Source organism: Pelobates fuscus, chromosome 5, assembly GCF_036172605.1.
Source record: "Pelobates fuscus isolate aPelFus1 chromosome 5, aPelFus1.pri, whole genome shotgun sequence".
Lineage (NCBI taxonomy): Eukaryota > Metazoa > Chordata > Amphibia > Anura > Pelobatidae > Pelobates > Pelobates fuscus.
Window position 1 is genome coordinate 26,872,694 of NC_086321.1, and position 21,970 is coordinate 26,894,663.

General features: G+C 43.1%; 1 protein-coding gene across 1 annotated transcript in view; it reads left to right on the forward strand.

Moving 5' to 3' along the window:
* RIOK2 (RIO kinase 2) overlaps window positions 1-21,970 on the forward strand; it is a 40,921-nt gene that overhangs the window by 9,820 nt on the left and 9,131 nt on the right. The window contains exons 5-7 of the mRNA XM_063453684.1: window positions 6,243-6,331; window positions 8,865-9,056; window positions 21,570-21,662. Coding sequence (XP_063309754.1) covers window positions 6,243-6,331; window positions 8,865-9,056; window positions 21,570-21,662 — 374 coding nt within the window. The remainder of the gene's footprint in view (window positions 1-6,242; window positions 6,332-8,864; window positions 9,057-21,569; window positions 21,663-21,970) is intronic.

Here is a 21,970-nt window from a genome sequence, read left to right on the forward strand (position 1 = left end):
CCTCCTTTCCCGTCATCGGCTGAAAGAGTCTCATAGGAAAGCATTCTCAATGCTTTCCTATGGACGCTGGCGTCTTCTCACTGTGGAAATCACAGTGAGAAGTGCCTCTAGCGGCTGTCAATGAGACAGCCACTAGAGGCTGGATTAACCCATTTATAAACATAGCAGTTTCTCTGAAACTGCTATGTTTCCAGCAGAAAGGGTTAATCATAGATGGACCAGGCACATAAAAGCTGAAGTGGTCTGGGGTGCCTATAGTGGTCCTTTAATACGCCTACACCAAAGATGGCTAAAGACCCAGTAACTTTATAAAGGCAGATACAGAAAGACAGTACAGTTAGCTTTAGGGTGTGAGTCCTGTTTAATATAATCAAAATTCAAAGTGTCTAATTGACATCAGCTCGTTTCTTGGAACCTAATGCTTTCCCCATGGGGATTTGGAAGACGCTGGACATACACAGAGTTAAACTCCAGGGAGCTCCTCTAGTCACTGTCTAGAAGACCGTCACTAAGGGCAATCCTAACCCTGCAATGTAATAATTGTTTTACATTGAAGGATTAAGGGAACAAGGACGTTGCGCCAAGACCACTTCAATAAAATGAAGAAGTCTGGGTGACTATAGTGTCCCTTGAACTAGCGATACTCTAAAAAGCAGGATTATTTCACTGATTTCTGAACGTGATGATGAGACCGTTACTGCTGTGGGGAGGATTCATTTGTTTGAAATATCATTTTCTTTTTTCTTGTAACAATATCATGTATATGAATGTGCAATTATATTGTGTATGTAGCAATTACTTGTATGATGTGTATAGATATAGAGAATGACAGACGGCATCAATACAGTAAAAACATTTAAACATTTGTGCCTTTTTTTGAAATGACAAAACCACACTTTTATTGTTGACTGACTTCATACCCCCTCTAGTGGATATCTCTTGTAAGTAACATTCTATCTTTAGATAACACTGACATTCGTGTTTATTCACGAAGCTCCGAATTTTTCAAGACCCGTGCAGAGAAAACAATTGGTGGAATAAATTACAGTATTAGTTCACCAATTGTACTACTCTCTGTAGTTTGCCAAACTTGAACTTCTTCTGGTTGAGTTCAGAATCCGCTTGATTAGCCCTAAAAGTGGCCCAAATACTTCTTCTAAAACTTGGTTTTAAATGGGTTTATCACCAACAGCTGACGTGCTGTGCTATTAATTGCTACACCAGAATTATTTTTGGAATGACTTAATTTGCAAACTTTTAGTTTAAAAACAATCAATATTTTTCTTCCCCAGTTACTTGGTTCCCTCAATTCTCCTCGTCTTCTCTTTTTCATAAATGTCAAGTAGGAAATATATTTTACGTTGTGTTGGCAGTCTGTGATTACTATTTAATTGGGTTTTTCTTACTGGGCAAGGCTGGAACATAAACCGTAAATAACACTACAGTAAATCCTGATTTATATTTGTTTTCCGCTACTGGTTCAGTGACTTTCTACTTATGAATGGTACAAAAAAAAAAAAACTGATTGTCTATGCAGATCTTATAATGTAAATGTTCTAATTCGGGATAAACCAATTATTGGTTTGAGGAAGATGGAGTAATAGGCGCTCTCTATAGTAACTAATGAACAGGCAGCAGTATACAAACAAGGATTCCCAAACCTTGTGAATAATGTACAGAAAAAAGAAAGGTGTATCCCGCGCCTAGTATATTATATGTGCAAAATATACATACATACATATGTTCTCAAGTATATCCAGAAGGAACCGAACCTCAGAATAAAAACAGAGAATAAAACACAATAGTGTTTATATATAAAAACGGATCTGAGAGGAGGTTGCACCACACTTCTGAAGAAGCCCTGTGAGGCGAAACGCGTTAAGTGGGACATTAACTTTTTATACCTTTTATGGTTTTTGTTTATATTGTATTAATATTAAAGTATACTTTTAAAGTTACTTTTTATATTCATTCTTTTACCTCCTGGATCCGGTATATCCTTGGTGGGGATTATACCACCTAAGCTGACCACACTAGAGCAGGTTACATGCTCTAGCAATTGTAAGTACAATACCATCCATTATTTACTCCACTATTGGTACTTACTTCACCATTGGCTGCTATTTTTCCTTTTTTCTGCATATACCACGCATATTGCACTTTGGAAGCACCTGCATATACTACAACAAAATATCCCAAGACGGGGATTGTACCGTCCAAGCGCTGCACAGCTGAGCTCTGTTATAGCTCATATAAATGTGAGTGGATTATATATAGCTGTACTCACCACCGTAACAATATTTTTATCACTGTATTGCACTATTGTGTTTTATTCTCTGTTTTTATTCTGAGGTTCGGTTCCTTCTGGATATACTTGAGAACATATGTATGTATATTTTGCACATATAATATACTAGGCGCGGGATACACCTTTCTTTTTTCTGTACAATTATTGGTTTGGCTGATATTATCGACCGATATTCCGGATTTTAGGAAATATCGGTATTGGCCGTTATTGATGCCGATAATGTGAGAGGCGGACGTGGCCCAGTGCACGCAGGGTCGGCGCGTCTACAAGGCGGAACACGCGGCTGCATTAGGGTGCACCAGCTCTGGGGGTGCAAGAATCAAGTGACTAACAGGAAGGAAGTGCACAGCGCTCCCCCTACCAGTCACTTGGTGGAGTGTGGTGGAGTGGAGCAGAGCGGACCATGGTACAGGAGCTTCAGTTTCCTGTACCTGTACTCACTGAGAGAACACTTCATGTCAGTCGACCAGGTACAGAAAACTGAAGCTCCTGTACGGCGCTCCACTCAACCACACTACAAGAGAGGCAATGAGGCACACCAGGGAGGGGAGAGGAACACTAAGGGAGGGGAGGGCGGGGGCAGAGGGAGGGGAGGGGGGGGCAGAGAGAGGGGAGGGGGGGGGCGGAGAGAGGGGAGAGGAACACTAAGGGGCAGGGAGGGGAGAGGGACACTAAGGGGCAGGGAGGGGAGAGGGACACTAAGGGGCAGGGAGGGGAGATGGACACTAAATATTCCTGAAAACAAAAAAATCTGACTGGCATGTATATTTTGAGCATTTACCACTTAATACAATTTTTTTTATATATATAAAATATATATATATAAAATAAATAATAAACATGTTCAGTTAACAGTAGATTTGTGTATAAATTGTTTCCTTTTTCAAAATGGTAAATGTACAGAATATCGGTTTCAGTAAGTAATCGGTTATCGGCCTGAAAGTTCACAGATTATCGGTATCTGTATCTGCTCTAAAAAATCAATATCGGTCGATCCCTAGAACTTCTTATGTTAATTTACCCAAAACAGGTTATTTTCTCTCAGTTGAATTGGCAAAGTTCTTCATGAAATCCCATCATTTATTCCAGGGGAAGTCAACTTTTTAATACGTACCGCCCACTTTTGTATCTTTGTTGATAGTAAAATTTCCTTACCGCTTACCAGTGCCACAGTAACTAATTTTATAGCGCAAGTGCGATTAAATTATTCTTTTTTTTTTTTATTATAAATATGTACATTAATTAATCTATTTTTTTTTCTATTCTACTTTTTTTGCTGTGTGTGTAGGGTGCTGTGCGTGTGAGAGCTGCTGTAATTGGGTATGAGGGGGCAGTGCGTGTGTGTGTGTGTGAGGGTTGGAGTGTGTGGTTGTGTGTGAAGGGTGCATAGGGTCTATGCTGTGTCTAGGTGGGTGAGATGTGAAAATCTATCTTAATGTACCCCCCTCCCTTCTTCTTACTTTTTACCAGGTAAAGACATAATGCTGCATGCCCTGGTTGTCCACTGGTGGCATGTTCACTTTAGCCTGCAGCTCCTCCGGCTGTAGGCTGACTCTCCTGTCCTCCTGTGAGCACAGCACTGTATTGGAGCATTGCCATGGTAACGTTGGGCAACGCTCCGACCAGCCTGCTCGCGAGAGGAACACACCCCCCCCCCCCCCCCGAGAGAGCTTACAGCAAGGCTGGCTCTGCATGGACCAGCAGGGGAGAAGGATCTCCCGTGCAGGCCTTGGTCCACAGCCATCGAGGCTCACTGGGCGTTTCCTGCAGAACCCACCATCGCCCATCTGAAATCCCAAACCGCCCACTAGGGCGATAGGAACCAGGTTGACTACCCCTGATGTTAATCTGTCACTGCCCCTCTCTGATTTTGGAATGTTGGTTACTTTGTAGGTCTTTTTCCTTTTTTTTTTTTACGTCATTGCATTGAGCTATTGCAAAATGTAACTCTCGTTGCGCTCTTGGAGTCAGAATAAAATGCTACTGACTTAGATACACTTTTGTATCATCGTTTATATATTTACCGTATTTATCGGCGTATAACACGCACCTCATTTTAAGAAGGAAATTTCCCCCCCTCCCTTAGTGTTCCCCCACCCTCATCCCATAGTGTTCCCCCACCCTCATCCCATAGTGTTCCCCCACCCTCATCCCATAGTGTTCCCCCACCCTCATCCCATAGTGTTCCCCCACCCTCATCCCATAGTGTTCCCCCACCCTCATCCCATAGTGTTCCCCCACCCTCATCCCATAGTGTTCCCCCACCCTCATCCCATAGTGTTCCCCCACCCTCATCCCATAGTGTTCCCACACCCTCATCCCATAGTGTTCCCACACCCTCATCCCATAGTGTTCCCACACCCTCATCCCATAGTGTTCCCACACCCTCATCCCATAGTGTTCCCACACCCTCATCCCATAGTGTTCCCACACCCTCATCCCATAGTGTTCCCACACCCTCATCCCATAGTGTTCCCACACCCTCATCCCATAGTGTTCCCACACCCTCATCCCATAGTGTTCCCACACCCTCATCCCATAGTGTTCCCCCACCCTCATCCCATAGTGTTCCCCCACCCTCATCCCATAGTGTTCCCCCACCCTCATCCCATAGTGTTCCCCCACCCTCATCCCATAGTGTTCCCCCACCCTCATCCCATAGTGTTCCCCCACCCTCATCCCATAGTGTTCCCCCACCCTCATCCCATAGTGTTCCCCCCCTTTCCATAGTATTCTCCCCCCCATAGTGTTCTCCCCCCCTCCCATAGTGTCCCCCCCTCCCCTTGTCCCATAGTGCACTTTCCCTCCCCTTGTCCCATAATTACTTACCTGTCTTGAAGCGTGGGCCGGCTTCACAGCGCGCACCGCGGTACAGGAACTTAAATTTCAGGTTCCGGTTTCCGGCGGGACTGAAAGGAAGTGTGCACACTGAGTGCGCACTTCTTTTCAGTCCCGCCGGAAACCGGAACCTGAAATTGAAGTTCCAGTACCGCGGTGCGCGCTGAACACCGGCCCACGCTTCAAGACAGGTAAGTAAACCTTCACAATCACTCCATAAGACGCACAGACATTTCCCCTCACTTTTGAGGGGACAAAAAAGTGCGTCTTATGGAGCGAAAAATACGGTATATCGGCGTATAACACGCACACATCATTTGCCCCCTATTTTCAGGGAGAAAAAGTGCGTGTTATACGCCAATAAATACGGTATTTCATTAGGGTTTCCCCCTACTTCTATATAATGTCTCATTTCTTGCCATTTGCTTATTTTTGTAAATATTGTATGTAAAAAATATGTACCACTTCTGTAATAAACATATTAGATTCCTCTGCAGAAGTTTACACTAAAGTCTGTGGGGAATTTTTGTAGATAAATTAATTTTTAAACTTAATAAGTTGTTTGTTGTTTTTTTTTTTTGTTTGTTTGTTTGTTTGTTGGTTTTTTCTACCAGAATGGAATAATTTCTGATTTTAAATTAAGGCCATAACGAGGAAGGTAGCACCTAGGCTTGGTTATTTGGAGTTCAGAGAAGGGGAGATTCCCTGCCTTTTTCATTACGAGATCCTTGAAATGAGATTTTAATGAACTGGCCATCAATTAATTGGCAAGTTGGCAGAGGCCAAGGAAACTTCAGCTTTGGAGAACATTTGTGGGATGGGATTCCTTTGGAGGCTAGTTTTAGCAAGAAAATAAATTCTGTGAAATGTCTTAATTCTGATGGACAAGTAAACCCCTTTTGGTTCTGCAACAATGTTGATGAATCAGTTGGCATATTAACAGTTTTTTTTTGTTTGTTTTTATTGTTGTGTAATAGTGAAAATGTGTGTAGAATGCTGAGTTTGTGGTGCGTTATACTCTGTCTATAAGATTAAAGCAATGTTTTTATAAATGCAATATATTTATATTTAAAGGCTGATTTGGTTATATTTGCAGGCCTTGTATGAGCGAGGATTCCCTGTTCCAGAACCGTATGACTACAACAGACACGCTCTTGTGATGGAGCTTGTTAATGGTTATCCTTTGTAAGTTACAAATCTAACTATTATCGGAAAAAATTGCTGTAGTCTGTTGCCAAGGGTAGCTTTTGTGTAAGGTAATTTCCACTTAATTACTGTATTATTTGTTTCTTGTTGTTTCTCCTTAACTTAAAGAAACATTTCAGCCCCCATAACATCTTAAAGGACAACTGTCACCTCAAAACTATTTATTTTATCTAATTATTATTTCACCATGCTTTGAAAGGAAATTTATTTCTCCCCCCCCCCCCCCTCAAATTAAGTATATCAAAAATGACATACTACTACCAGATATGTTATCCTACTTCCCATGGCTTCCAAAATAGGTGCATACCATAAATCTACCCCAATGCCCCCTCTCCAGCATTTAGTATGTGTATGGTACTCTACCTCGCAAACAATTTCTCTGACTTCAGACTGCTCCCCAATAATGCCTTTATACAGGAAGTCTTTATTTATCCTGGGCATGCAACCCCAAGACTACTATAATTTTGACCAAGCAGACATTTCACGCATAACAGACCTAGTTACAGAAGGCCGAATGAAATCTTACTCAAAGACCAAGCCACTCTCACCTGTCTTGAATATTTTACATAATTACGACTGAAAAGCTTTCTTCAGCAACTGGAAATACTATAGGCCGCCATCACAAGACCCACATGGTTTGAAAAAGTGTCTCCAAATGCTCTTGGTCTCCATCTTAGGCACATCTTTCCCATACATGACAAGGTGGCAAGGTGGCCAACGCCAAACTGTCTATGTGCATCATCCGCAGAGGAAAAATGATACAAAACCATCTTTGGATGGGACCTTACCCCAGTATGAGTACATCAAATGCAAGTCACTTCATCAAACAGGTGTTGGAGGAGATGTGGACAGACTGGGACATACTATCGTCAATGGTGGGAGTGCAGGAACCTCAGACCATACTGGACACAGCTAGCCACGCAGCTATACCAAGCCTTAGATAAACCTATTCAACCAAATCCATGGACACTTCTATCCAGGCATGTGGAAGACCATCAAGGGAACAAACACAAACTGATAGCTGCCGTAGCCCTAGCATCGAGAAGAGCACTAGTCCGATACTGAAATCAGCAGACACTGCTCTAACACATAAAACTACATAGTATACTGAGATCAGAAATATGAAACCACTCCATGCACAAATTCGGAATTCCACACAAAGCTACTTGGGTATCCTGGGTACAGCATCCTATAGAAGAAAATCAATATACACCGGCACTCTTTTATCCTAATGGTGCTAGGTATCAGGGTAGCCCACAAAAAATACCCTCAATATTACTGAAAATACATATGATACCACACTCAAATATAGGTATAAAGTAAAATGTATCTTTATTTTACTGTCTATTAAAAGTTAAGTGTCTTTTAAGTATGGTGACAATATAACAAAAAACTAATTCCCTCATTCAGTTGCATGTAAATTTTACAACACCTTAGGTTATATACCATAACAGACAAAGGAATCCCAATTGATATACCAGTATATAACCAGTATTTACACCAGTATTGCCATACAGCTCTAAATCAATGGTGGACTACAGCATCCTATACTACGATAAGGAGAAAAGCAGGGGCCCTTCCCCAAAAGGCGTTTGTATGCATAGTGTAGTTAAACAAATACTAAACACTAAAACCATTACAATTTCAAACAAACAAATTGAGCAACTGTGTGAATAATAAACAGAATGGTGAACTTTACACTCGATTTGAAAACTGTTTTTAAGGCTTTCCTGCTAAAATAGTTAGTTACCTTGTAATTTGTAAACTTGTTCTACTTTGAAAAACTCAAAAAATAAAGAATTTCTAAAAAATTGTTTTGAAGTGACAGTTGTCCTTTTGAGCTCATTTAAATGGGGCCGTACTGTTAGGGTACCCTCTTATCTTCAGGCAGTACATACTTTTTTTTCTAAATGGGCGCCTATTGACAAGTTGATGCTATCAGTCTATCCGCGGCCAACAGTCCAACCCTAGTTAGTACTACTGCAGAGAGAAATGGAGGTCTAGAACCAGATCCCCAGTTTCTTGGGTAATCCAAATGGTTTAACCCTAAATGTAAGAAGGCATTAACCTATTCCGAATAATATATGTAGATAAATGCCTAGCTTTAATGCTGCGGCATTGTGGGTAGCATTAGCCACGTTATATAGTTTTCTCCAGCATCTGTGTAGAGCTATCTTTTTATAGATTGATGTAATGCATAACGAGAAGTACAATGTGGTTTATTTGTCAATATTTCTTATATATAATCTTTTGATTTTTAAATTGAATTCTAGAACCATTCATGATTATTTATTTAATGTATTATTACTTTATGAACTTCTTATCTCTTGATGCCCTATGCACCCAAGTTAGATTTCTGAAATCGAAGAATATCACGAGCACGTGAAAGAAAATGTCTATAAAAATGTCTTAATAAATACTTTTTTAGCCCATATTGTTTCTGTTATCCATGCAGCAATGTCACCTGCTACACTAGGACGTCTTTACATTTATCTTCTCGCTCTTTTATTAGGTGCCAGGTCCATCAAATCGAAGATCCAGCGTCGTTGTACAATGAATTAATGGAACTTATTGTTAAGCTTGCCAATCATGGCTTGATCCACGGTGACTTCAATGAGTTTAATCTCATGGTAGATGAAGAGGACCATGTCACTATGATTGATTTCCCACAGATGGTGTCTACATCTCATGCAAATGCTGAATGGTGAGTGAATCATGCTTGTGTTCAGTGTTCAGAGCTCCATTTAATTCTGCCGTTAGTTCCGCTATAATTTGTAACTTTTCATGCGTTTACTGATCATCAGTGGACTAAAACAAATAGAACGGAGGTGTATTTATCTTGATGAACACGGTTTCCTAGATCAGTAAGCAGGCTAATCTTGACACTGCGAATGTTTAAACTGCATTTCCCTTGAAACTCTGTAGATTTTCAGACCCAATTTTAGCCTTCTGTGCCCTATAGGTAATTAAGTACACCAGTCTCATGTTCACCTTTATTGTTGCTCTGTGCGTTCCAGGAAGAAACCATGGGAGTGACAGCTAGGTTATTAATGTAGTAAGGGTGTAGCATGGATTTTGTAACGGATTGTTGTGATGACCTCGATTATTGGAGCTTTTAAGCTCTAATTTTCACCAATGTGGCATTTATTCCAAGCACACTTATTATATTATAATTGATGGCTTATTGTAATCTTGGATCTTAATTGTCTTATTGTAGTGGCTATGGTGCTAGGAAGCTGCCCATGAAAACGTATTTTAATTCCTTCACATCGTCCTAATTTCTTGTTAAAATACACATGGCTTTCAGTCTCCCCTCACTGAGATATGTCATTTAGTCAGTGATTAATCTATACCTGTTATGGTACTTTTTCAGTAAACCAAAATGTTTAAGTGTCTATCTGTTCCTGTCCAAATTAAAGAGAATTGAATTGCGTATATACGCTGAAGTAATTCAGTCTGACACACGGAGTTCAGGTTAAAATAACTTCGAGGAAATTTATTGGCAAGTGCAGAATCAGCGGGCGCGCAGGCCCTTTTAAGAGACATTTTCGTCATCATTGATTATCAAGATATCAGTGAATAAACATCATTAATTGGATTAATTGTTAAGTGTCTGGGTTAGTGTCCACCTATCAATATAATTAATTGGATCAAAAGCTAAGTGGTTAGTTCCGTGTCCACCCACCAAGAGGTGGTACTTTTTCGGACACGGGTGGGGGACAAGGGGTCTTGAGCGTCATTTTACTCGGTCGGTGATGTCAAATCTCGTGGTTAGGTGCAAGGTCTCTTATGAATAGAACATTTCATTACTACTGTGTTCTCATGGCCTTTAAATTATACTATGTTGCGAGTTAGGGGAAATTCAACAGTTCCTGGGTTAGTCATATCCTTATGGAGAATACAGTCCTTGTCTATTGTATTAGATGTGCTGAGAAATACTGTCATGTAATGTAGTTTTCATATGAAGAAGTCAGGTTATGAGGACAAAATGGAGGATTTGTCACAGTATCAGGTTAATACAGAGTTAGAGCAGCAATTCAATATAAATACAATAAGATTTTTTAATAATTCTACATCAGTCCCCCCTATGAAATGTTAGATTCTAAGAGATAAAAACTTTATTTGTTAATACCAGAAGACGTGTTAGCCCAAAGGCACAGAAACCCCGTGGCCGCTAGCTAGGTGTTAATGCAAAGTGCAAGTCTGTCCCTATTTTCTGACCCTACTAGGCTAGCTCATCTGTCAGTATGGCTCTCGAACACTTCACACCCATGGGTATCCCACGGCAGCTAACCCACCGCTTCTCCACACGGGGCCTTTACCATTCACTGACAGATGCTGTCCCTAAGGTGGTCCCTTCCTAGAACTCTCGCACTTTATCATCAAAAGGGATGGATTGCAGCGGCAAACAGGGTGAGTTGAGATCCTGGAAATCTTGGTCATCAACATCAAGTAGTGTGAAAGTGGGTGCCGCTTGGTCAATAGTCTTCGTGAGAGCTTTCCTCAGGCAGGGGAAGACACAACAAAAGAGAAGAGCAAAGATAAAAAAAGAAATTAGTATTGCCATACCAATATGCATTAAAGCCTTTTTCCAACCCGTCATCCAACCAAACCATCTGTCCCAGGGATCTTTTATCCCGGAATTCCTTTTTAATTCTTCTGAGAGGTCATTTAATTTTGCTATGGCTAATGTAACTTTACCATTAGGACCTGTGTTTTCTGGGATGTAGGTACAACATGTCATGGTGTCGGGCAAAATTTTACATACCCCTCCTTTTTCGGCTAGGATCATATCCAGGGCTATTCTATTTTGGAAGGCCATTTGGGATGTTGCCTGCAATTGTTCGGCTAATCCCTGGAGGGCATCTCTGGTGTAATTAACGAAACGCTGTTGATTGTAATAAATGTAGTTTATCCAATTTAAGTTCTTGTTTGCAGTAACTATGGTAAAAATTGATTCAAATCCTGCAGCAACTTCATCTCTTGCTTTAAATTCATTGGGTACCCCCCTAGGCACCCCAATGGCATCAATGTAAATGTGAGGGTCAAAACTTCCTTTTACTGGGGCTTCACGCTTGGCCTTAGTGTGGCTGGACTCATGGGTGTTGGTGTGTGTGTCAGAAATAATGTGTATAGGCATAATGGCCTTGGCCAATGTACACTCCCCCCACCACTCTGTGTCCATTCTGGATCTTAACTGTAAATCCCCACACAACCAGTAAATATCTCCCAGTGACCTAGTGTGCTGCTGCAGCAAACGTACAGGAACAGTTCTATATGTAGTACAATAACCTGCGGGAAAGTTACCCACAAATTTACCAATCCCATCATGTTTGACATAGCAAGTGTAATTACCTTTATATACGGTAACACCATGAGGAGGTCTTACATTTTTGGCTATAAGAGGATACTCCGCTGTCCATGCTTGACATTGAGACCTGTTGAAATTATATTGGTAGGCAAAAAGACTTAAAATGCATTTTTCTTCATCTACTGGCAGGGTTAAAGGTACAGTGCCCAGATGAGGCCGGGCACCACCACACACATAGCATGCGGTTCGGTTATGTTTGTTGGCATTATATTTCATCCATTCTAACCATAGGTTAACATCATTAAAACCTGTTTCAGCGGCCATAGTATCTTCAAAGGTGGGGTTAGCAATGGCCATCATGTCCTTAAAGGACTGGATGTGTGGTTTTAATGGGTTTGTGACCATATGAGTAGCTCCTTGCCACTCAGGGGAATTACACATATCTTTAAGGTAGAAATGCCCTAACTTAGTATAGGAACCCTTTTTCCAGTACATTCCCAATACATACTGGTCTGCATCTGTTGGGCTTGGATGCTCAACATTAAGAATTAATTTCATTGGTGTGCCTCCTCCAGGCTTTCTCAGAGTCATTCTTTGAAGGAGGGACCTACCATGATCATCTACTTTAGATAAGGCACTTTTTGGCTTGTAGCCCCAGGAAGGTCCGGCATTCCATCCCGCCGCCCCCCAATGGCCACAATTATGCCCCCATTGTTTGTCAACTACACAAACATATGGATCTTTTACATGAGGGATATCTCTATAGATATTCTGGATTTGTGTTGTAGTGAATGGGCATTCTACGATGTCACAATAATCAAAGGTATAGGTAGCCACACGGGTACATGATGAATTATACCAGAAGGTGTACCCACTAGCATCTTTAGTGATGGCTACTTGCTGGGCCTTAATTAAACTAATTAAGGAGACAATGTACCAGAGGTACATGGTTGTGCGGTATCTGCTTCCTCTGGGGCAGGAGACTTCTTGCAGTGGGAAGCGTGGATCCAATGTGGCCTGCCGGCCAATTTGACGGAAGTTGCGGTGATCAGGAGAACTTGGAATGGCCCGTCAAATCTTGGTTCCAGGGTGCTTTTCCGCACGAACTTCTTAACCAGAACCCAATCTCCGGGAAGCAGGTTATGGGTACCTGTGTTCAGATCAGGATCTGGAATTGAAGAGAAAACTTGGGCATGTATTTTGTTCAAGGCACTTGCAAGTTCAGTTACATAGTCTACTAAAACATCTGATTGAAGCTGTAACTGCTGTGGATAATAACAACCTAGCCTGGGTGCTGTCCCAAATAGAATTTCATATGGGGATAACGAGTGTTTCCCTCTAGGTGTGTGCCTAACGCTGAACAAAGCTATTGACAGACTTTCTGGCCAGGGCATTTTTGTTTCTTGTGACATTTTTAACATTCTGGCTTTTAGAGTGCCATTCATGCGCTCTACTTTACCACTACTTTGTGGGTGGTAAGGGGTGTGGAAGGCTAGGGTCACTCCCAGAGCAGTCCAAATTTCTTTAGTCACTGTTGCTGTAAAGGCTGGGCCTTGATCACTTTCAATGACTTCTGGAAGTCCAAATCTACATACAATGTCTGTAAGTAGGCGTCTTGCGGTTGTTTTTGCAGTGATATTGGCTACAGGGTAGGCTTCTGGCCAGCCTGAGAACATATCCACCATTACTAGTGCATATTCATGAGACCCACTCTTGGGCATTTGGATATGATCAATTTGAATTCTCTGGAATGGGTACATGGGTTTTGCTAGGTGCTTTGCAGGCACCTTGATTGGTCTTCCTGGATTACATTTTGCACAAATGACACAGGCCCTGCAGAAGCTGTTGATCAGGGTTGTGATTCCAGGTGCTTCATAATATTTTTGAATGAGGGCGGCCATTAGGTCTTTTGACAGATGTGCAGGCCCATGGGCCCATTGGACAACTGCTGGGTATAAGTTTCTTGGAAGGCAAAATTTAGAATTGTTGTAGTAAATTCCGTCCTTTAGGACAGCTCCTTTCTTCTTCCATTTCTGGATTTCTTCAGGGGTAATTATAGCTTGTTGTTCTCGTAGAATTCTTAGGTCAGTAGGAAGAGTTTGTAAGGTAAAGATAGGAACTTCTTCTTCTTGACCGGACACTTCTTCATCCACTTCCTGCAAATCTCTGGCTGCTTGCTTAGCAGCCTGATCGGCCAAATGGTTGCCCTTTGCTTCATCTGAATCCAATTTCCCATGTGCCTTTACTTTCAAAACGGCCACTTCTTCAGGGAGTAGGAGGGCATCCATTAGTTCCTTGATTGCAGAGCTGTGTTTGACTGGTGTACCGGCAGTGGTAAGAAATCCTCTTGTCTTCCAAATGAGGCCGAAGTCATGTGCCACACCCAGAGCATATCTTGAATCTGTATAGATGTTGGCACGCTTTCCCTTGGAAATCTTGCATGCTGAAGTCAGGGCTTGCAATTCAGCTTCTTGCGCAGACATTGCTGGCGGTAGAGGTGATGACTTGAGAACTTCCCCTGTTGTGGTTACGGCATATCCTGTATGGTATTTTCCTTCTTCATCAGCATACCTTGAACCGTCCACAAACAGAGTAAAATCCGGATCCGGTAATGGATTCTCATGCACAGTTGGTAAGTGTACTGTTTCCATTTTCATCTGTTCGAAACAGTCATGAGGAGTTTCTGGGTCATAGTCATTTGTTATAACTAGGTCTTTAAATTCTTTTTCCAGGAAATGTCGTGGCCATGCTTCAAGAAGGTCAGTTGCTGGGTATTTGGCAATGCCATTTTCCTGTAGTTGTGATTCATCCATGGTGGCCCATAATTTTGCCATGGGCCCAAGGTCATTCCATGATCTTGTCTTTAACTTGGTAACAGGAATATGTGGAATAGCAGTATCCCAATGATGGTATAGGTAATTGAGTTCTGGGGGCAGTTGGATCAGGACCATGCTGTTGCCTTCCGAGTCACAATAGAAATCTTGGGCAGTGAGCTTTACTTCAAACCAGTGGTAGAGCTCATCTTCATAGCAAGGTTCAGGAGTAATGTCTGGCTTGTACCACATGGTACAGAAGGCGTAATCTGGACCTTCACAGAGAGGTGTCTTGTCCTCGTGAAAAGTTAAATGTGGATGCATCTTCTTGATACATCCACAGAGAAGGTAAATGTAGGTTTCATCTGTGACAAACCCATAGTAGATACCCCCCTCAGGGAGTGGAAGAAGAGTGGATGGGTTAAGAACTTGACACCTTTGTATAGAAATGTTGTCAGGCAGAAGAAGATGACATTGCAGACGTAGGTGTCTAGCGGGAGACACGTGCTTGAGCTGGACTTGGTTGATAATGGCAGAGATGTCATGAGGGGCCAAAACAACCAACGGGTGGCCAAGGACCAGGTCTGAAGTTCTTTCAATAAGTTCTCTTGCAGCAAAAACAGCCCTAAGGCAGGAAGGGGTCCCTCTAGCCACAATGTCCAGTTGGCATGAAAAGTATCCAATAGGCCTCTGGCGGCCTTTTAAGTCATTAGTTTGGGTAAGAACTCCTGTAGCATGACCTAGTCTTTCAGAGACAAATAATTTGAAAGGCTTGGTATAGTCTGGTAGGCCCAAGGCAGGAGCAGAGACAATGGCACGTTTAAGAGATTTGAAATTGTCCAGAGCTTCGTTGGTCAGGCCGAATGGATCTGACTTGAGTGCATCGTAGAGAGGTTGCATAAGCAGAGAGGCCTCTGGGATCCATGCTCTGCAGTAGGAAATGAGGCCTAAGAAGGCATGAAGAGATTTCGAAGTCCTTGGGGGTTGAATGTCCAGAATTGTTCTGACTCGGTCCCGAGTGAGATGTCTGGTACCTTGAGATAGGCAATGTCCAAGGAAAATCACAGAGGGTTGACAGAATTGCAGCTTGAGAAGCGAAGCTTTACATCCTTGTTCTGCCAAATAGCAAAGCAGACTAATTGAACATTTTTCAGTAGTGGGTATATCATCTCCACAGAGCAACAAATCATCCACATACTGGAGTAAAACAACTTCTGGGTGTTCAGCTTGCCATGGGTCAAGAATAGTACACATGGCTTTGGCAAATTGACTTGGAGAATTTTGTGCCCCTTGGGGCATGACAGTCCATGTATATTGTTGCATTTCATGGGTGAAAGCGAACAGGTATTGACAGGATGGATCTAGTGGAACACTGAAAAAGGCATTAGCTAGATCAATGACTGTGAAATACTTTGCAGAAGGTGGGACGCCAGAGAGCAGGGTATGGGGGTTTGGTACAAGAGGGGTGTCCAGGACAGTGGCTTCATTGACCGCACGGAGATCCTGAACCATCCTGTACTTTACTGGCTCACCTTTTAGAGTCTTCTTCTTCACAGGAAATAATGGAGTATTACATTCTGATTTACACTCCACTAAAGCACCCTTTTCCAGGAGCGCTTTGATGTGAATAGAAATGGCTGCAGCCTGTGCTGGTTTTAGAGGATATTGTGGTTTCCTTGGTAACTTAGCTCCTGGGATAAGCTTAACCACCACAGGTGGGACATTTAGATGACCTATATCCTCTGGGCCTGAGGACCATAACTTAGCAGGCACCTGAGTTTTTAACTCATCTGGGAAATTGGACCTAGGTTCTGCTGCTTGCTCATTGGATATATCTAATTGCAGCATCAAAGGTAAGGAGCACAGGGCTGAAGTGTCAGAAACAGATAGAGGTGTAGACATTTCTACCTGTCCATCTGGAGTGAAGGTTATAGACGCCTGCAGGCGTGAAAGGACATCAGCGCCTAACAGGTTAATTGGGCATGTGGAGGAAACTACAAAACGAGCAAGTAAGCTTGTGCCAACCCGCAGAGGGGTTGTTAGAGGACTGTGTCTCGGTTGGCCATCCACTCCAACACAGGAGACATCAATACTTGACAAGAAAGATGGGTCTGGCAGGTCTTGTTCTCTGAGAACACTTCGGGCTGCGCCTGTGTCAATAAGAAATGTGGTAGGTTGGCCTTCAATGGGTAAAGTCACTGTGGCAAGTGGCCCCCCCCCCTTATCCCCTGTAAACACTGCCATGACAGGGGTTAATGACACAGGTTTGCCAATTTCCTAATCATCATCTGGTTCCTCAACAATTGGAACCGTTTTCATGGTCTTAGGGGCCGGGGCAGGCTTGGGAAACTTTTTGGGCTCCCCTGTAGGAAACTTTTTGGGCTCCCCCGGTTCCCTTTTGGGTTCTGGACAGTCACTTCTGTAGTGTCCCTTAGCCCCACAATTAAAACATGTTACGTCCTCTAACTTGACACCCTTGGTGCCAGGGGTGATGGGGGTGGCACGGGCCACCATGAGAGGAGCTGAATTGGGTCTTCTGGGGGTTTGGGCAGATTCCAAACCTCTAGCAACTAGGAGTAACGTATCTAGGGGAACAACCTTGTATTCAGGGCGTGCAGCAATGATTCCCTTGCGTATGGAATCTTTAACACCTTGGACAAACGCACCTGATAGCATTTGTGAATGAATTTTGTCAGTGAGATCAAATCCCAAATCTGTAAACATTTGATATAATCTTGCATGAAACCTTTCCACTGATTCTCCTTTGTCTTGCACAACATCAGTAAGGCCAGCAGCTTGATCTGCAAGTTTATCCTTAGCCCAATCTCTCAATTGATTGCAAAAGGTTACTCCGGAGGGATAATCAACATCACTTGTAAGCAGATCTGTACTGAGGTGGCGGGCCATGCTGGGCCAATATGCATCCCCTGCTTTAATAGCACAAATGCTCAGTAGGTCACGCCAGGCGGCGGAATAAGTCTTTTGTATCTGAACTATCCCTCGGTAAAAAGGCATAGGCTGTTTCTCTGGGTCAGGGAGAGATTTCATTAAAGCACTAGCTTGTGTGGGGTTAAAAGCGACATATTTAGGAGGGGCCTGTTCTCCCCGACCCTGATGGCCGAAGGGATCTTCAATAGAACGGTGGGCTCTCGCAGCCTCCATTGAACCCTGGGACAGCCTGTCATCCTCTTCCTCATCTAGCTCTATTATCTGGGACCTTCTGCGTGAGGGGAACACCTGAGGAGACAGGGCCGGGGGATAGGAGGGAGCTCCGGAGGCGGGAGTTGCCATTGGGTCATAACCTTGGGACCGGTAATCACCGGGAAGCACCGGCATCAGGGGTGCTGAATGGCTGGGGGCCGCCATATTGGAGGCGGGGAAGGAAGTTGCATTGGGGTTAAGGGAAGACGTGGCGGCCATGTTGGATGTGGGCACATCCGGGGCAGACTGAACCGGACTGGGCATGACCGGAACCTGGGGAGTGACTTGGGGAAAGGGGTATGGCCAGTGAGGATAGGGGTATGGGAAGGGGTATGGCCAGGCCATTTGGGTGGGAGTTGGGGCGGAACCTGGAGTGGGCAGTGAGGTTGGGGAGGGATTAGCAGAGGGGGTGGGAAACTGGGCTGTGGTCGGGGCGGGCGAGGGAGAGGGTGGGGAAGAGTCAGTAAAGGTGCCTGAAGGAGGAGGAGCCGGAGTGGGATCAGCAAGATTGACAGTGGCAGGAGAGGAGGGGTTAGTGAACTGGGCAGATGCAGATGGGAGGGTAGGATTATCTACGGAGACAAAGTGTGAGGAAGGAATGGCAGATGAGATGTTAGCATTAGACTCAGAAGGTGGCTTGGGGATGGATGAGGATGATGGGAATGTTAGGGAGGGAGAAGGGGAAAAGTAGGATCCATCAGAATTTAGGACCGGGCAAACGGGAGAGGTGACGGGATGGGGATTGGGAGGATTAATCAGCTGGCAATCTCCCATTACTGACTGGATCTTTGGGATAGACATCCCCCGGGCGCCATTTTGGGGCGCTGGCTGAGGAAGAGCCCCAGCAACACAATTATTATGATACACAAACATTTTCACACCCTTGTGAATTATTTCTTCTTCAACCCAACCTTCTTGCTGAATAGCCTTTGCTACTCTGTTACATGCTTCAGCTGTTTTTAATAAATCATAATTTGCAAGCTTGCCTTTCTTTTCCATCAACAATCTACGCCAACTTTCTGGTTGTAATCTACCACATGTCGGCACAGCTATTTTACAAACTTTTGCAATCTTTTCAACACCTTTAACCATCTCCTCACCCTCTCTGTCATCAACTAAATCACATGCTAACCAGCCCTTACTGGGCTTACCTAAATCCTGCCCCATGATCCCTTCTCCCCTACACCAGCGTCCCAGATATAGGGAAAGATAAGGAAAATTGAACCGGAACGTCTACAATGCTCGACTGCCACCTGAGAATCGTGGGTCTTTCTCAAGTGCGTCTTCCCAAAACGTAGACTAGTCACTGAATCCGCCTACCCGGGGTGGTAGACACGGATTGGAGCGAGGTGAGAAGTGTGTGACCAATCACTTCTCTATTAAGAGGAATGGGAGTGGATAGTACAATAGTACAGGAAGTGTAGAAAAGGTAAAGAGTAAGGGAAGAAAAATCCTTAGAGACAGATACAGGAGTTTAAATGACTCCACATTAAACAAACAAGACAACAGTACAGTTGAAATACAGTGCATGCATCACAGTTCAAATGAAATCAACAGTAATCCCTTTCCTTCTACATGTGCTTACTCCAAAGTCACCTTTCTCAACCTCGTAGTGTCCCCGCTCGGAGAATGACTTCCTCAAGTCTCACTACCAGCGGCCAAGGATAACAGCTAACACCGGTCCGAAATCCTTTCTAGCCTCCCTCGTTACAGCAGTCCACTTAAAGTGGCCACGCCACCCTCACTCCCGTAGTGCCCTTATAAAACCCACTCTATAAGTCTCACTACCACGTGATGCGGAAAACAAGCAATGCCTGCCTGAATCCCCCCAGGAAACTGAGTCCCCTGCCACAAGGCTAAGTCTCCTACCACAGTTAAAATAATCAGTGGACCTTCAACTCAACTAGAGCCGAAAGGTCCGGGTCAGGACGTCCCCAACTCAACTAGAGCTGGATGGTCCGGGTCAGGACGTCCCCAACTCAACTAGAGCTGGATGGTCCGAAAGCGCACAGTGAAGCTAGCTAGGCTATCAAAGTGACACAAAATTGGATCACAGGAAACTATGATTCTACACAGATCCCACAATTCCACAAACTTCTTTTTCCTTACAGCCACAGCCACGAGGCTCCTAAAAGAAGTAAACAGGCAAAGAAGACCCCCAGGAACTCATCCACAGGTCAACCCCCCTTTTTCCCTACAGCCACAAACACGTGGCTCCTAAAAGGAGTAAAACAGGCAACAGGACTCCAGGCAAATCCCCCGGGTCCACCCCCCCCTTTATCCCAAAAAGGGGGAAAACAGACAAACACAGGACCCTCAAGCAAACTACCACTGGTCCACCCCCCCCCCTTATCCCAAAAAGGGGAAACAAATAAACATTCAGCCCGGGCAACCAAACTAGACACACCCAGGCAACAGATAGACTAAATGCAGGTAACAAATGGGTAATAAGACTCCGGGCAAGATATTACCTGTCTTTGATGTCCTCCCGGGAAGCAGTCACAGACACGTGGACGGGTCAATCAAAGGGGCCGGAACGTACCGGTGGCTCTGCAGAAGTCTCTACCGTGTATCTGGAGGTGATCAATCTCCCTTCCTTCCCCCTGGATTCCTCCGTCCACCCTTGTCTTCCTTAGGACGGCTCACCGGCCAGACATAGCCCGGAGTCCCTGTTCGGGCGCCAAAGTTGTTATGGTACTTTTTCAGTAAACCAAAATGTTTAAGTGTCTATCTGTTCCTGTCCAAATTAAAGAGAATTGAATTGCGTATATACGCTGAAGTAATTCAGTCTGACACACGGAGTTCAGGTTAAAATAACTTCGAGGAAATTTATTGGCAAGTGCAGAATCAGCGGGCGCGCAGGCCCTTTTAAGAGACATTTTCGTCATCATTGATTATCAAGATATCAGTGAATAAACATCATTAATTGGATTAATTGTTAAGTGTCTGGGTTAGTGTCCACCTATCAATATAATTAATTGGATCAAAAGCTAAGTGGTTAGTTCCGTGTCCACCCACCAAGAGGTGGTACTTTTTCGGACACGGGTGGGGGACAAGGGGTCTTGAGCGTCATTTTACTCGGTCGGTGATGTCAAATCTCGTGGTTAGGTGCAAGGTCTCTTATGAATAGAACATTTCATTACTACTGTGTTCTCATGGCCTTTAAATTATACTATGTTGCGAGTTAGGGGAAATTCAACAGTTCCTGGGTTAGTCATATCCTTATGGAGAATACAGTCCTTGTCTATTGTATTAGATGTGCTGAGAAATACTGTCATGTAATGTAGTTTTCATATGAAGAAGTCAGGTTATGAGGACAAAATGGAGGATTTGTCACAGTATCAGGTTAATACAGAGTTAGAGCAGCAATTCAATATAAATACAATAAGATTTTTTAATAATTCTACATCATACCCATAGTTCATTACTAGCACACACTGCCAGACAGCCCTGTAAGTCCTGCCCAGAAGAGTAAAGAATTCACTGAACGACATGCCAGTCTAGCAGCCCTAGTAGGGGTGAGCACAAAGATGCACCAATTTTAAATGCCTAACTCTTTATTCTTTCATTTTCTCTTGTGGCACGGAGTTAAAATCGTTTGACTGTTTGGCGAGAACAATATAAATCTGTAATTGTGTGTGTATGTGTTTGTTATATAATTGTATTTATTTTTTTCCCATTCAAATATGGAAAAAGAAAAATTGCAGGCTCACTGTATTATATATATATAACACATGCTTTTAATGGTGGTAGGTATCCTATAAGCTCTATAGCAGCAATAGCGAGCAGAATTCGTTTTTTTTTTTTATTTAGTTTGTTTGTTTGTTTTTCTTTATTGGAAAAATTATTTTTAAGTTTTTGTTTTTTATTTTAAATATATTTTTCATTTCAGGTATTTTGACAGGGATGTTAAATGCATCAGAGATTTCTTCTTGAAACGCTTCAACTATGAAAGCGAGCTGTATCCTACATTCAGTGACATCCAGTAGGTGATCGTTTTTGTTTTTTTTATGGTCATCATGTGTACAATAACGTGTGTTTTTATTTCTCTGTCTTTCAGTATGGATGACATCTGTGTAGCTATAACATTTAAATGCTCGTGGCAACAAGTTTTTTAATTTTTTTTTATTAAATACTCTTTAAAATAGATATTTTGCTGCATGTCTCTTGGAGTTACAGCATCTGATGTGATGATTATTAAGACCAAGACATGGGAAGAGGCTTATAAGGCCATTCCTATGAAGGTTGTACGTGGCATATGAAGGGTTTCTATGCTTCTTGTTAACTGACCTA